This window comes from Amblyomma mixtum, chromosome 3 (assembly GCF_055824585.1).
Source record: "Amblyomma mixtum isolate Tamu chromosome 3, ASM5582458v1, whole genome shotgun sequence".
NCBI lineage: Eukaryota > Metazoa > Arthropoda > Arachnida > Ixodida > Ixodidae > Amblyomma > Amblyomma mixtum.
In genome coordinates this window covers 119,297,211-119,314,093 of record NC_143014.1, presented here as the reverse complement: position 1 = coordinate 119,314,093, position 16,883 = coordinate 119,297,211, and the positions used below count along the sequence as shown (strand labels likewise).

Here is a 16,883-nt window from a genome sequence, read left to right as displayed (position 1 = left end):
TGCATTGCCTTGTGGCATTTGCATGCTCGCCGCTGGCTGGCAGAGGAAATGAGGTACGCATGTACCCCACAGAGTGACATCGATAGTGTCATCGATAGCCACCCCGATTCTTCTGTGATGGGATGCGGAGAGTAGTGTACCAGTGGCGGCAGTACTGTAGGGAGAATAAGTCTCGCATACTGCACAAGCTTCTATTAAACTGCATAGTACCACCATGTCACAGCCTCGGCTGGTGCCAAGGCCACTGAAGGGGGGCTACTTTTATTTGCAGGCATGGCAGTTTTCTCATTTCTATCTTTTGGAGTCCTCCTTTCTGAAATGGTGAAAAAGTTTTTGTTATGGCACATATAAGATGAATCTCATGTGGTATACGGCCACTTTTGCTCAGGACAGTACAGTTTGCGGCAATATGAAAAAGAACACAGAAGCATGGCCTCCGCGTTTCGTGAAGTGCTGCTGCCGAGATCAGACAAGAATCAGCTGCAAAGGCTCATGCGCAAGCAAGTGCAGCCGCCCGCGCTTGCTGCGCATGCAAAAATTCGTGAAAATATCGATTGTTCAATTTTGTCATATTCAGATTCGCGAGGTTCTTCTCCACCTGTAAGTGAAGTTAGGAGCCCGGGACTCATGCAATTTTGAAAAATTGTCCGATAATTGTGCCGCCGCGGCGCAGGACCTCGCGAGGATGTACTAAAATGCGCGTGTTTTCTATGCCTGTGCAATTCAAAACAAGCTGCCGTAATGCTCTCTGTTTGGTCTCTTTTAACAGTGCAGTTCGCCGGCTTTCTTTTGGGCCCATGTGCAAATGTGGCGCCCGCTGCGATTATTCAGAGCCGAGAAAAATGCCAAAAACTAAAACGAATACACGGCTTCACGATTGGCTGCCTTGCACCTCGTGGCTATTGGCTAGTTTGAATTTCCCTTAATAATAGAGTAACGCATAACTAGACAGGGCAAAAGGAGGAACACAGAACGACACGAGTGCTATTATTATGGATCACCAACTCACCCAACAAGCAACACTTCTTGAATTTCCCGCCAATTTTAGTCATCTTTGGGCACCGCCGTTTTCAAAAATTTATCAGCGCGAACAATCGCCAAATCGAAACGCGGAGTCTGCAACGTCGACAAATGCACAAAGGTAGCAGAGCTATGGAAAACTATTACCTGCGGTCGTCGGCGCCAATGACAACGGGCGATAGCGCAGCACAGCGTCAGACCGTGAACCGCCGCGTCGGTGCGCAGTCGCACGAAGTTGGTAATCTGCAACATTGACCATGGATCCTCCCAGCTTTCATCAGCGGCATTTACTGCAAATGATTCGAGAGAAAATCTGACAGGAAGGTCGCCAGTTTCTAGGTGGCATCTGCGCGCGAGTGAGTGGAGCGGACAGGAAGCCACCGACCGTGCGCGACGACGCGTGTCGGATAGTCGGTCAGATGACACTGGCTGACAGCGGCGGCTGTTGATAACATCAGTTGATGCTATCTGGAATACGTGAAACCCTCGAAGGACCGTGTGGTGGACTTTGAGCACAGTTGTCTGTATGTAGGAAAGTGGTGTCGCAGTTAAATTAGTTGACTACTTTTTGGTTGGTTTGGTTTATTGGGGGTTTAACGTCCCAAAGCAACTAAGGCTATGAGGGACGCCGTAGTGAAGGGCTCCGGAAATTTCGACCACCTGGGGTTCTTTAACGTGCACTGACATCGCACAGTACACGGGCCTCTAGAATTTCGCCTTCATCGAAATTCAGCCGCCGCGGCTGGGATCGAACCCGCGTCTTTCGGGACAGCAGCCGAGCGCCGTAGCCACTGAGCCACCGCGGCATTGTGGCTCCAAGTAAAATGGTTTTAAATTATCCTATGAGTTCATCAGTTTCTTAGTTAACTAACAGCAAATTTGAAATCAGCTAGAAAAACTGGATAGGGCTGTGCAGTTTCATCTAGTTTCAACCAAAATTGATTTAAATTAATTGATTTAATTAGATTCAACCAAACCTAATTGGTCCATATAAGTAATGAAAGCATTTTTTAAATCTGGACAGAAAACTGCGTAAGCATCCCATTCAGACTATATGCCTGGGGCTTATTAGCCCCAGGCATGTGAGGGGTGCAGCGCTGAGGGGTTGCACTTGCAGGGTGGTGTGCAGGTGTGCAAGGGAGGTCGAAGGTTGCGACGCTTTGCCTGTCACTCAAGCTTTCATGTTTAAAATGTTGCAGGTGAAAATTTCGTGCAATTTGCAAGGAGAACAATGATACATGATACCGATACACACTTTTACGTGCTCATATAGCGTTCGCATTTCTTACTAATTAATCTGCCCTGCATCCAGGCATTAAACAATGCCGCAAAACCTTTGCGGTATCTGTTTCTTCAATATTTATTGTTTCGAGGCCAAGGTTATCACGGAATTCCGTCTGGTCAGAGAAAAAGAATGGTCTGGTGAGCGAATGGTCATAAGAAAAAGTACGGACACCGACCAGCTGAGATATAAGAGATAAAAAAAAAAATGGAATTTCATATCTCATAAAGGGGAACTTGTTCAAGCTTAACAAGGCCCCTGTGCATGGAGCTGAAACTCCATTGTTTTAAATCAGCTGCTCGAAGTCCTTATTTTTTTCTAATTACTGTTAAATTTTCAAGCGCTTCTGCTGCTTCTCCATGCATAAATAAACACTTTAATATATTCATGACGATAGGCACGGTTTCAACTGTCGATCTTCATTCCCGCAATTGGTAGATCCCTGTAGATGTTGTGGATCAGGAAAAACCGGCTTTTTACACCTGATGGTCCCTATCGCTTTAGAGTCACCCTTGTGGGGCTTTGTAATGCCCCTGCCACTTTCAAACGGATGATGGGTCTTGCCTTCAGGGCTTTAAGTGGGTGACTTGTCTGTGCTGCCTTGATCGACGGTGCCATGGTCTTTTCGCCTCCATTTTCAACACCTCGAATGACGTTCTATTTTTTGCTGCTTTATGTCAAGTGCGCCTCCAGCTAAATTTCATGCAGTGTCAATTCGACTGGAGCCCGCTCACCATTATTGCCCACCTGTGTGATGCCTCAGAAGTACAACCGGCAACCGTACCCCGGTGAAATTCCCTGAGGCAAGCAAGGACTTCACTGCTCCCCAGTCAACGAAGAATACCCAGAGCTTTGCTGACTTTTATTTGCATTTCTGCTGTTTAGGCAAACAATTCGACGTCATATGTAGTCCTTCCGCTATGTTCCTTTTTGCTTGGGGCCCTGCCAAAGAGAGAGCCTTTCGTTGCTCATCGCGTTGCTGATCTTGCCACCAATTTTAGCCCATCTCGATGCATCAGCCCCAACTCTAGTTCTCATCCAAACCTGCAGACCGGCACCGGTGTTGTTTGTCGTAGCCAAACAGCAGGATTATGAACTCGTCATTACTTATACGAGCTACCAAGCGATATTAGTTACTAGTATATCTTTGAATGTGAGTGTTTGGCACTTGCCCAGGCTGTTACCAATTTTCGCCGTTCCCTGTTCATATGGCATTTCACAGTCCTGACCAACCACCATGCTTTTTTCTGACTTTCTTCGCTAAAAAAAGTGCCATGGATTGACTTGGCCGTCGGGCTTTGCATCTGCGAGAGTATTCGTTCACCGTCATGTTCAAGTCCAGGGTCTGCAGCACGATGTGGGTTGCTTGTCTCTTCACACTATGGTGCTGCCTAATTGGAATAAGACCAACGTTTTTAACATCGAGAATCGCCCTGGTAATTGCTTATGATGTGCAGGCGGATTAGTGACTGGGCATCTTTTTTCTTTCTCTTCCCCATTTCAGAATTTGTCTACGTCGCCCACGAACACCGCCGTGGTTTGTCATTACGATTGCTGATTGCAGACCTCGATTCAGCAAACCAGGAGCCGTATTCTATAAGCTGTCCATTTTAAAATGGCCATTTCGCATCTGTCTGGTCTGCTGTTATTGGTCACTCGGATATACCCGCTGCTTTCAAGCGTCTGTGGAAAGCAACCTGGCCATTGGGTTGAAGGCAACCGGACCTCACCGTTGGCTGCATGTCGCAGCCAATGGCTGACAATGAGCAGGTCCGGTCACGTGCTGCTGACCGAGCATTGTGATGCACCTCACCATTGGCTGCGTATCACAGTCAATACCAGCCAGTGGTGAGGTCCAGTCGCCAACCACCCAATGACCTGGTCGCTTTCCAAAGATGCTTGAAATTTGCGGATATATCTGAGTGACCAATGACAGCAGACCAGACAGATGCGAAATGGCCATTTTAAAATGGACAGCTTATAGAATACGGCCTCACAATTCCTTCCCACAAGTATTTCACTTGCGTGAGAGCACTATATCGCCGCAATATCCACTCCAACAGGCCTGAGTTGATGCTTCTTTTGCGCCAGCGGCTCTACTCGGGAGTCTTCAGGAAATACCTGCCAACCGCTGGCCATCGTGGCGTATCGCATACGTAAGAGCAGATGTGCAGCTTGTTTTTAAGGCCCGGTTTGTGCTGCGCCATATGAGGCTACGTTGCCTCCTGTGCCCAGTGTGAAGGTTCGAAAAAGCCTTCTGCATCACCTGCTGCTGGTTTTCAGCTTATTGACATTCACCTGAACTTTTATATCACACTGGTCTCGTCTCGACCTGCCTCGTCTCGACCTGGATGGTCATTGTCACTGATTCTACGGTCAGGTACACTATAACGAGTCCAATAGCCATAACTTGCGCTAGCAGTGTTGCAGATTTTCTTCTTGAAGAGACTATCCTTCATCATGGAACTCCATGACAATTATTTACTGATTGGGGCTGCTATCGGATACAACCTAAGAACGGAGCAGTAGATGCCCCTCAAAGGAGGCCCTCCAGACAATGGCGTGAACTGATTTTCATGATGCTGCGATTAATCCAATTAAGCCATGGTTACTCCCCTTTTATCTGCCACTCCCTGCGATTTCACGCTAGCAGGCCCAAAGGGATCAGTCGAGGGGGAGAATCGGTAGACTCCATTCGCTGGAAGAGCTCCTTTGGGGGGCATTAGCTGCTTTGATCTTGAGTTGTATCTGACCATAGTTTCTGCCGAAGCCATCAGTGATATTCTCCGCTCGTATCCCAACTGACACATACTGACCACTGTCTACCATACCAATTGAACGCCTCGACCAAACATTGAATGATGTGCTCTCCTACGTACGGGCTTTTCAAAAGTAAAGCGCCCAAGTGGTTTGCTTCTAGGCATGGTTGTGGGGCTCCTGTAGGATCCATGGAAGTCCTAAATTTTGCACGGCTTCTTATCTTCAAGGTACTAGAACTCTAGCAATGCATAATGAGCCACACGGCCGGGGCCGAGAGGCAAACCCCCTGCACGGCTTCTTATCTTCAAGGTACTAGAACTCTAGCAATGCATAATGAGCCACACGGCCGGGGCCGAGAGGCAAACCCCCTGGGATCTTTACTTTTACAAAGGCAAGCCAACCATGGTGATTGGAAAATTGCTCTACCATATGTTACGCTCGCCTACAGTTCTTTCTGCTGTGACTCTGCTGTCTTTTCGCGGCTATATCTTTTGTTCACCAAGCACCCTACATTGTTCTAGGGCCTGGATACATCAATACTGCCTACTGGCACCTCAACCACAGTATGCACGAGATGTTATCGCATGCAAGCGAGGCTCCCAAACCAACTCTCCCGCCACTCTTAGTCACAAACCAGTGAGCAGCTGGTTTATGATTGCTGGCATAGGGAAGTCCACGTCTTTTCAGGGTAGCTCATCCTCCTGTGGTGTCTATCTCACCGAATCTGACTCTCTATAAAACTATTCTCCCTGTACATTGGCCATTCTTGCATGCTCCTTCAGGTGGCCAATATGACCTATGATATTGCCCCACTCAATTTTCCGACATCGTTCACCCGACTAGCGACTGATGCTGTTGATGCTGTTTGGCTCAAGCCGTATCACGCAGCTGACATGCTTCAAGCTAAGCACCAGAAATGTTGTTGTCGCCGGAGGGTGTTTTCACGATGATTGGTGCAGTCGAAGAGGAAGACGAATAGCGGTTCACATGCTGGGCGCTGCTTAGCTGTTCAGCTACATACGCCTGTCTTTTATAAATACACGATGCAATACTATTTTCATTGAATAGGTTTTTCACATGATGCTTTGGTCAAGTATCTTTCATATGTTATATTAGTTCAGAGCAACTTACACGGCCAAGCAAGGCATCAAAACGAGGTTAAGGGGTAAGAGGGGGGGTGTTACAAGGCTACGGCACCGGGTGCCGTTCACCCTAGTGACCCTGTTTAATTTTGTGTTTATTTTTTTGCTTTTTCTCAAAATTACTGCCTTTTGTGTTGAATTACAAGGTTGCCCAAAGGTTATCTCAACACCTAGAGTAGCTAGAGCTATAAATCTTTTTGCAATGTGAAGCTGAATGTATAATGGATGCATTGTTGGAAGCAACTTTTTTTATTTTCACCTGTTTAAGTTTCTTTTTTTTTGAAATTCTTTATAGTCACCATGGCTGTGAGCACCAAGTTCAGTGGGCTGCTAAACCTGTAATATTAGCTCAGTTTGAAAACTGCCTCCATCGTTGCTCTCCTTACACTTACCTACCTGCAGATTAAAAATAAATTTTCGATGAGCTGTTTTTTTCCTGTTGTTTGGGGAAACAATTGCAATAATTTTCTATTACTTTTATAATACCTCCAGAACTAATTGTCCTACAAGGAAAATTAACTCATATTTTAAATCAGGAGACAAAACTGAACAATTCTGTGAAGTTTCATCAAAGTTGGTTAGTAAATAACAAAAATAGTTTTAAGACTCTCCCAAAATTGTGAAAAATTGCCAAAAAAAATTTCTTTAAGCATTGCATCTGCTCATATACCTCATTTTCTATGCGCTGCCAAGGTTTTATTGCTTAAAGCCACTGGGAAGTACTCTAAAAAATTTGTTTCATGAACTATGGTGGCACTGCATGTCACAGAAATACTCGAAAAATTGCCATTTTTCTCCATTCCTGTTTTTTTTTTTTTATCTTTAACACCCTTTTTCATCTTATGGAGCAGATTTCTCCACAACTATTTCGTCTATTTGACCCTGTTTGCTTTTGTTTCCTTCACAGAACACCACTTTATATGATGACTTGGTTTTTAGCTTTGATGGATTGTATTTGGTGTGACACCTTGTTGACAGTTTAGAGATGTATATGCTAACTGCTGTTTAAAAATAAAAACAAAAATATTTGTGTTGTGGAAAAAAAAATTTAAGATTGTTATCATGTGTAGCATGCATTCAGAAATACAGTGAACGGTGAACCAGTCTACTATCACGTTTTGTTGCGTTTGCAGGCTCTCCACAAGGTGTAGAAAAAAAAATTTGTAGAAAAAAGTTTAAGGCTGATTTTTGGTGCACTTAAGTTTGAAAGCATTACTAACGTGCAAAAACATTTTCATCAAAATCCATAAGAATTAACAAAGTTGGTGCTGACAGCTGCACCTCCCCTTTAGGCGGGTGCCACATTTTCATAGCTATTGGATGTTTTTCACAATGTTTGCTCGATTGCTGCGGTTCTCTCACTTATGATAGAAAAACATGTTTTAGCTCATTAGAAAAATAAATGTATTTACATTTGAACAGTATGCATTGTTAATAGCAGTAGTTGTTGGTATGAGTGCACTGAACAGAAAATGTAGTGCATAAAACAGTACTTCTGTTTGACTTGCCTGCTGGCAGGGTGCGTTCGGGAAAAACTAGTGCACCAAAAAGAGGATTGCTTCTACAGCATTTAAGTGAAATGTTAATCTCTAAACATTGAGAGCAGTTTTTGGCTCCAGTGGATAGTTATTTAGCACCGGCGCTCTAAACATGACCAAAAATCACAAAAGTGTTACAGATTAACGGCTCATTAGCTTCTCATCTCTTTGACAAAACGCATGCATATTTGTCACATTTTTGGGACGTGCATGTTTTGCAAAGTGTGCAAAATTTCTTTGAGCTGCAGTTAGTAGTTCTTTACTTTTCGTTTTTTTCTAAGTTAACCGTCATTGCAAAAACAATACCAGCGGTGGTTTGGCAGCACCGCCATGGATCGTGTTTTTGCGATGACAGTTATAGTGATGCCATCTGTATTAAGCCCCTAAACGAACCCTGCCATGCTTAGTTAAAGAAAGCGGCAGCCAGCATCATTAAATTTAGTCTGCAGAAATATGGACTCACTGATAAAGTTATTCTGATTGTTTCAGATAGCTGGGTACTTACTTCTAAATGTAGCTGGCCACTGAAATTGTCATGTATGCCAAGGCATCCGCTGCTATGGATACATATGCAAGTGCATCTCAACACAGCTTAGTTTCAATATTTTACACAGATAGCACTGCTATATTGAGGCGGCAAAAGTGCTGGACTCAGATGTGGCTTGTGCACCTTGAAAAAAAGACTCGTTTTTCTTTCACAAAGCTAGCCGGCTGCCACATGATCATAATCTAGGCTGTCTCACTACTGTTCTGTGTGATGTGAAGAGTTGGTGGCATCTTTGCAAGTATTGTGAATTACTGAGGTTTTTCGACACCACTCACTTTCCTGTGGTTTAGACATACAGCATCCTCAGCCTCAGCAGTAGCCTAGGTAAAGGAACATGCACTAATAAGTGTCTGCAGCCTAAATGCAGGCTTTCCATTATTTGGCACCAAACAGGGCAATGTGGAAAAGCGCTATAAGTTCTCTGTATGGCATGTGTGATGCATAGTACTCATTGTGTCATGCTCTCATGCCTAAGTAGCATGTATGTGTGTCGTGCAGTGCACAGTTGTCGTGCCCAGAACCTTTTCGTAAACTCTCCTGTTGTACTGGAGTTCTGTTCTCCATAAATATGCATGTATCGCTTCCTTGCATAATTTGTACTGGCCATGACATGCAGTTCTTACTGCTCTGAGAGCCACGCAAAGGTTTCGTTATCTTGTTACATGGATCCTGCTGTTATTTATGCTTGGACTCATTTGAAAATGGAAGATGTGCACTCAACATTAATCTGCAATGAATTTAATTGTATTTATTACTGTATGAAGCCAGTATTTAAGTTGCATAATCTGTGTCAATCTTGTATGTGATGCTTCATAATGCTATGCAAGGTTAGGCATGATAGTTCATAGCTGGTTTATGCAGTTGTAACCTGTGGTATGCACATATTTCTGGCTGACTAGACTTCTTTCAAATCTTGTTTTGTATGAAATTAAATTTCACTCTGCAAAGCAAAGAACAAAAAAAATGTAGTGAAGTTTTTTTTTACATTGGTGAACTTTAGAATTCATCATTCTGTATATGAAGGCTCGTGTAAATGCTAAACTCAGAACCAACATCTTAAGTTGAAAAGAAATACTTGGCAAGCCTGCAGCCAGCAAAAAAGGAAGCCTTTTAACTGCGCATTCAGTTTTTCAAAGTTCATGGGCACAGGATGTCCCCTAAATTGCGTGTAAGTAAAAGTTTTGCTTCTTTTGGAGAATCAGAGCATAGGCTACAGAGCTTATTGTACTCTGTAGTTAATGAGTCAGTCGTGCTCACTCAGTGTGCTATGAAGCAGAGGCAAAATCTGACAGTGGTACTGCTGCTGAGTTTTAAATGTGATGCTCATAGCAGTGTTGCTTGTATGTCTTTTAGGGTGAAGTTGTGCACCATCATCTTTCTTGAAGCCTAGAGAATATATGGTCAGATGGCGTTTTATTTTTCTTTTTTTTGTTCTCTAGCGCACTACTCAAAACACTGTAGAATAACTTGGCACCATCTATACTATGAACATGTTTCGAAATGCAAATGATGGAGCTCATGATATTCAGCACCCTTTGTGCACCCTGTTGACAAATGAGTCACGTGAAGGGGTTATGTTTATCTCTGACCAGCCCTGAATGTCAGTGATTATGTGGTGCGTCAGTGGCTCACAGCAAGGGTTGTGCGACATGTACTGAAAGTTTCATGCTCCATTCACATTTCAGTGCATTTTTATGGTGGCGGTTAATACAGTGGCGGATAGGTATTTGTTTATTCACGGATACCTACTTATTAAAAGTTCAGATAGTATATGTGTCACCTGCAGTTATAGTTTGATGCCCGCCTTCACTTTATCCACATTGGTATTTTATGGCTTCTTTGCATTTCCCTCCCCTTCCCCGTCCACCTCCTGTGTTTGTCTTGGGCAACACCTCAGTGGTTCCGGTCGAGTGCATTACCATGGACTCTGAGTTGTGACTATCCACAGTGCGGGTAGGCTGGTTGCAGCTATGAACCACCGAGGTGAATGCTAGCTTTGGGCTTGAAAGTACTGGCTAAAACTTAACAACTTTTGCTTTTTCCTTTAGTTATCTATTTTTGCACTTCATGCCATTTAGCCCCTATGATAGCATGAAAAATCACTGGGTAACATGGCTTTGAGTGTGCATGCAGAAACTTTAACAGCAGCTCTTAGGTAGTCGGTAGCATTCAGTGTATGTTGGTTGAATGTAAATTTTTTCAAAGACTTGGAAAGAAAAATACCCCATATATTTTTTTGTTTTTCTTGTCTTACTAACCAGGTTCACCCTTTTTAAGCTGCAGCATATTTAAAGCTGGAAGTAATTTGTAGCATGTTAGTTTTTGTGCTTGCATCTCTATTACTGCTTTGCACATCAAAGAATTTAGCGGGGCTCTTCAGCAGCATTTATCTAATTTTCGCATGCGCAATAGAACACACACAGGAGGCTGATTCAATTAGATCATTTGTATTATTTATTTGAACCCTTTCACAGTCAAGTTCTTTTTGTGCTAGTAGCGGTGTACTTTCCAGCTACTGTAAACAACTTAATTTTAGTGAAGATCTAATTTTTGCGCTTTTCAGGGATTATGTAGACCTTGTGAAAAGTTGGTCCCCCAAAATAATTTGCTCAAAGAGAGCACTAAGCGACCCATCACTTCTGAATATTAGTTTTTGGCTTTTGAGGAAAGGAAATGGCATAGTAACTGTCTCTCATCTTGATGGACACGCAAACCATGCTGTAAGGGAAGGGAGGAAGGTGGGAGTGGAAGAGGAAAAGGATGCCGTAGTGGAGGGCTCCGGAATAGTTTCGACCACCTGGGGTTCTTTAACGTGCACTGACAATGCACAGCACATGGGCATCTTTGAGTTTCGCCTCCGTCGAAACGCGGGCGCTGCGGCCAGCTTCAAACCTAGGAATTCCGGCTCTGTTGCCGAGCACCTTAATTACTGAGCCACAATGGCAGCTAAACCCATCACTACTGCTTCGCGAAATTTAGTGCTCGTGAAATATTCTGAAATTATGACTTTAACCGAATTCACAGAGTACTCAGCTTGCCAAGAATAAGTTGTTTACAGTATTCTATTTAGGAAATGTTTCAACATTTCTCTTTCATAAAGAGATATATTTAAACTGAAGTATAATCAGTGAAAAGTTTGTTTCCCATAGGCATGTATAGGATGGCTAAATAATGATTTCAAACAATTCATGTTCAGAAAGACTTGAGAAGAAAAGTACTGTATTGAGGTGCACTAGAAAAAGTCTGAGTCGCACTTCTTATAATGCCAGCTTATGCATTAGTCAATATGCAAACCAGGCTTCGCTGAGCGTGAAAATTACTTATGTATTATGATCCCATAGCAGCAAGAAACAGCTGTTCTGAAGGGCCACTGAAACGTTTTCATTCTGTGTAAAAATCTAGCTGCATAAAGCACTGTTTTTGTTTTATAGACAAGCGTGATGTTTGTCAACAAAGGTGGCGCTGCGGTCGGCAGCGACGCGGAGTGTAGGCAAAAATGTAGCAGGTCCACCCCGTGCCCAGCGATGCTGCCTCAAAAACCAACTCGTGTGCGCGCATATTTCAAAGAGTGCGCGTCACTTGTGGTTAGGAACATTTCTGTTGGTGACCAGAGAGCAGTTTAGCACTTTTTCAACCTGTTCGCCAGACGGAATTACCTGGCGAAGCGCTGCATAGCCTTCCTTCTGCGCTCCTATATTTGGCAGCAACGGCGCGGCTGCGGCGATTGACTAGGTTGACTTATTAAATGAAATCGAGAAAGCACGAGGTATACAGGTCTGCAGCATATGCAGCATACCCAATCACTAATTGCAAGAAGGACGGCGGGATGCACGACGCGAGGCAGCTTTTTCCCATGATGAACCTTTGTGATGTGCCTGCTCTCGTCCAGCCCTGCAGTTACTTTGAATGAGTCATGCAAATGCGATCTTCACTGGTAATGTCTGAAAAAATGCTTTTTTATTCGCTTGGCTTTAAGAAAGGTGCACAAGCGAATGGATAGAAGTTTACCTCGAGCTACAACGAAGTTACTTTTGCTCTGCAGAGCTAAATATTCTAAGTCATTCTGCTTGCAGGCCTTATTCTGCTTGATAACTGGTTTTTGGTCCGGTATTTGCTCTTTTCGCCAGGTTCTGATTGACCAGTAATTGTAAAATTCAGGTAATATGGGAAATAACACTGCATGATTTTGCTGATACCTTAGCAACATTTAATCGTTTTCTAGGAGAGGTGGTGAGAAAACATACATGTTGGAGCTCGTGGAAGTGAAAATAGAGAAAAAACTATGCGTCGTATATTCCTACTACTGGACTACTGTGCTGCTTCAAACGTCGCGCTTAGTGGCCCGATGAATAGTGAAGGCAACTGGCAGCAGTTTTTTTTTTTTTTTTTTTTTGAGCGCGCAGAGATGCCCGGGACATAGTCCGGGTGGTTACCACCTGAAAACGGTCCCCTGCGTTCAATTTATGGTCACACCCACATGGAATGCCGCGTTCAGACTTCTCATAATGAGAGCCCGACAGAACGCGACCAAGCTGCAGACGTTGATTCTTGCACTGTTCGCCGCGCGACTGAAGAGCAAACATGCAGATTAAGAGACGCAAACTATCATATTTCGATGCAGAAATGCAATACTAGCCGCGCAGCCGATCCGTCGCCGAACTTTTCCCGCTCTACGGCCGCTGCACATCGCTTTGGCCCATATCTAAATGCGGTAAACTTGTGGAAACTTGTGCCGCTGCCTTTCTTCAGCATTGCAGTTCAACCACTCGCATCATAACTCGCCCGAATATTGCAAAATGCATTCAAAAACGCTCAAGCGTGGCATACCCAAGGCACACGGTACCGGCTTTTGCCTACACAACGAAGGTCACTGCTGACTCCAGCGCCGCCGCATCTCCGTGCCGTCACGGCCTCACGCTTGTCTATAAGATGGTACCCTAGCATTTTACTGTAAAAGCAATTTTCGGAACATAATTGAAACTGTTATTGCAGCATGTCTGCTACCTAAAACATAGGGCTCTTCGATTTTTTAGAAAAATTCGGTATCTTCCTTTATTTGCACCATGACAGTCGCTTTGAAAAACCACTGTGAAAACCTTTATTTTCCCCAGAAAGGTTTTATTGATCATTCAAGGGTTATGAAGGCAACATAGTTTTCTCACGTCTGTGGTAGAACACTGTGTAAATGTGACAAAGACGAAAATTAAATTTGCTCTCATTTGCAGCTCAGTTGCAGGGATGTTTTCTGGAGTTTGTGAATTACAAACTCATTCCACTTTTCTTGCTGTCAATCTACATACCAGAACAAATTTTCATAAGCATAGCTATTGCCTTGGTGGTATATCCAGTAGGCTAGACCAGCGAAGAAAATGCTGTGTGGACAGTGTTGTGCACCTGACACGGAAATTGCATTGAAGAAACACTCAGTGACGTATGCTCCAATGTGTTACATGCCTAAAGGAGGTGCACAGCATTAATTAAAGTAACGTTAAGATTTTAAAATGCTTTTTTTTTTATTTATCTTCCTCCACTTGTCTCCACTTATAAATATGCTCTGTAGGATGAAGAATAAATGGCATACAGTGTTAGTTGTCAGCGTTGAAATAGCCTGAAGAATTGTCAAGCTTCTTTTATATGTATTTTTTATATATGGGCCACTGTCACACTAAATATTACAATGCTTGCAACTTTTCTACTGGAAAGGTCGAGTCAAATGTGGTAAATTACGATGTTCCGCTGTGCACATAAAAAAACTAGATGGTAGGCTAGGTCTTATGTATAAAGAGCATTTGAAGTAAAGTTATTGTGGAGAATATTTTAAGGAACATATTCCAAATTAAGCTTAAAGGGGCCCTGTTTTGAGGCTTTATTTTCCTGCAATTAAGGGGACTGCTGTACTAATAGGGCAAGTGTTACATGAATTCACCTTGTGCAGTGCTTCTGGAATGAAGAACTTGCATTGTGGCCTGTTGTGGACACAAGAAGAGCTTTTTCATTTTTCTGCATGCATGCACTCGCATGCATGCATGCTTTCAAAAAGAATAATTTTTGTTTGCGGTCTCGTTTAAGTGTTGCAGCAGAACTATTAACATTCAAAAGATACAGCAATTCTTTTAATGTAATGTGTGTTCTGTTGAGATATACAGAATAAGGGGGTTGAAAACTGCAGTCCTCCTGTAATGTCCTGGACTGCAATAAATCCACAAAGATCAGTGTGATATCAAGAGGGTGAAATTATTAAACTGGATTACCTGTGAATCCATGAAATTTAACGGTAGGTTAGGTGCAATACATGAAAAGCACAAAATTATGGCTAATAATCTTTCAAGGAGCATGTCACAAATTAAACTTAAAGGGGCCTCGTAACACAAATTGTTTCTCAGAGTAGGCTATGGTGATGTTATTAGTGTCAGTCCTAGTGTTGATATTTATGTATTTTACACTAAACCGATATCTAAGCGCTGATGGTGTCACCACTTAGTGGCAATTTTTTCAGCAGAGGGTATGATGCATGCACCTTATGTCAGTGCGTAGGCATTTGCTGAGGGGGGGGGGGGGGGGGGGGGGGGGGGGGGGGGGGGGGGGGGGCAGGCAAGGGGGAAGTGGCTGCTATAATAGGCATGGGGAAAGGGACTCATATTTTGCCCCATATTGTTCTGTGCTATCCAGAAAACATGAACAGGCACTCCCGTGAACTTTGGCCTTTTCTGTGGAGAGACCTGTGCATGCCTATGCGTCAGTGTGAGGCTACTGATGATTAAGTAAATGCTGAGCTTATTGCAGATTGTCTTCATTGTTCAGAATGTGTTAATTAAATTATGTTTTAATATCTTACATTTTGTCAGCTAATGAGCATATGCGTCATGAATAAAAACTTGTAAAATGAGTAATGTGAAAGCACTGGTAGAGGAGTCATCTATCCCTCTACTCCAGAGGTTTCCCATGCTTTTTTATACATTCAGGGGCCTTGCAAACAGCGCCTGTGACTCCTTTTCACATATCTGTATTTTGCTTTTTGGCACCCATTTATTGCAAGCAGTGACAGCTTCAATGTGATGTAGTGCTAACAAGCTGCATGCTTTGCTTGCACCTGCACAGACGACCTGCAATCACCAGACAGCCGCTGGTTTCATTGTCACACGGGAAATCTGACAGTAGCTGAGTGCAGCCTTGAATTTACTCAGGGTATCCTCCCACTTGTTTTTAAGGGAAATCGTACGCAGGGCATTGCATTTTCATGCGTTTCAAGCCGTAGTAGTAGTTAGAGATTTAGTAGTTTGCTGGAAACTGAGTCTGTAATAGCGAAAATGCGGTTCTGCATCCAAATGTAAATGAGCAAGCTGAAATTGTATTTATATTAAGCTCGACATCAGCTGATGATTAAGTGGATCTGCACAGTCTTTAAGAGTTAGTAATGAGAAGAAATCACTGGAGATATTAGCAGTGCTGTCTTATCTTCTTTTTTGTTTATAAAAATTGAAAATAGTTTTTCTGGTACTCTGACCTGGAACATGCATGCAAATGTTTGTGCCAACCAAAATGCACTAGCAGTTCCTTTTTCTGTTCCTCTTTTCCTTTTGAATCAACATAAACAATTATTGCACTTTGGCTTGCATATCTGGAACTGGCGTGCAGACATGTTTGTTGTGGTGTGCAATTTTTCCCGTGCATGTTTATGGTTATTGAGACAGTGGGTGTACTGCCATTTTCTTTCCTTTTTATTGCACATGTATGTGCAAACATTGCATCTCATGAGAGTTTTCATTTTTCTAGGTGAGAAATTTGATTTGATGTACAAAGTGTTGATAAGAGAAGTTGAGATGTCAACTTTATAGGTATATTTAATGTGGAATAGACTTATGCAGCTCACGTACTTTGTGACATCGAAGTTGTGTATGTTATTTTCGTGACAGTTGCGTATTGACGCCATTTGATGAATGTGCAATGTGGAAGAGCTAACTTAACGAGTCTTCAAAAGAGTTTTGTTTATTAGCGTTCGATATCTCGAACAAGATTGCTGATACTGAAATTTTTAAAACTGGGCTCGCTTTCAGTTTTGATGGCCTACAGTTTTGCAATATAATCTTGTGCTCTGATGCCAACAATGTTGTCAACAAGTTGATTATTCAGTTTTAGGTAAATAATCGTCTTTTCATTGCATACTACTGTGTAAGCACTGCTGAGAATCTTTGTACTGTTTGTTTAGACCACAAAAAGAAACTTTTTGTGGTCTAAACTGCGCACATAAAATAGTGCTAGGCTTGGAGAGCAAACATTGGAATTTATTGATGAACAAAGAATTGAACTCAATAAGCAAAATCCGATAAGTTAATATCACCTAAGTGTGCTAGTCAAGCTGTGTAGTTGTTTTCTACTAGTGCATAAATAATATCCGTAATTCCAGAGGGTGGGGGGGAACCGCACCCCCTTGCCCCCCCCCCCCTTTCGGATGCCCATGTACATAGCTGCAAATTAATCCCACGGAAATAAAAATATGCGTGGACTCTTTGCTTTCGCTGATCGCTATATGTCACTCCGCCGATGGCAGAGCGGCAAGCCGCCACGGGACTGGCTGAAAGGTTGGCTGACTCTTC

General features: G+C 43.1%; 1 protein-coding gene across 5 annotated transcripts in view; it reads left to right on the top strand.

The window, feature by feature from the left end:
• The window catches only part of LOC149351599 (snake venom 5'-nucleotidase), a 73,708-nt gene that overhangs the window by 50,435 nt on the left and 6,390 nt on the right, over positions 1 to 16,883 (top strand). Inside the window, exon 14 of one of the 5 annotated variants that reach the window (XM_089580913.1) lies at positions 10,187 to 10,272. The exons of the other annotated variants lie outside the window; for them this stretch is intronic. Within the exon in view, the coding sequence (XP_089437039.1) occupies positions 10,187 to 10,246 (60 nt within the window). The 3' untranslated portion in view covers positions 10,247 to 10,272. The remainder of the gene's footprint in view (positions 1 to 10,186; positions 10,273 to 16,883) is intronic. 5 annotated transcript variants of the gene reach the window in all.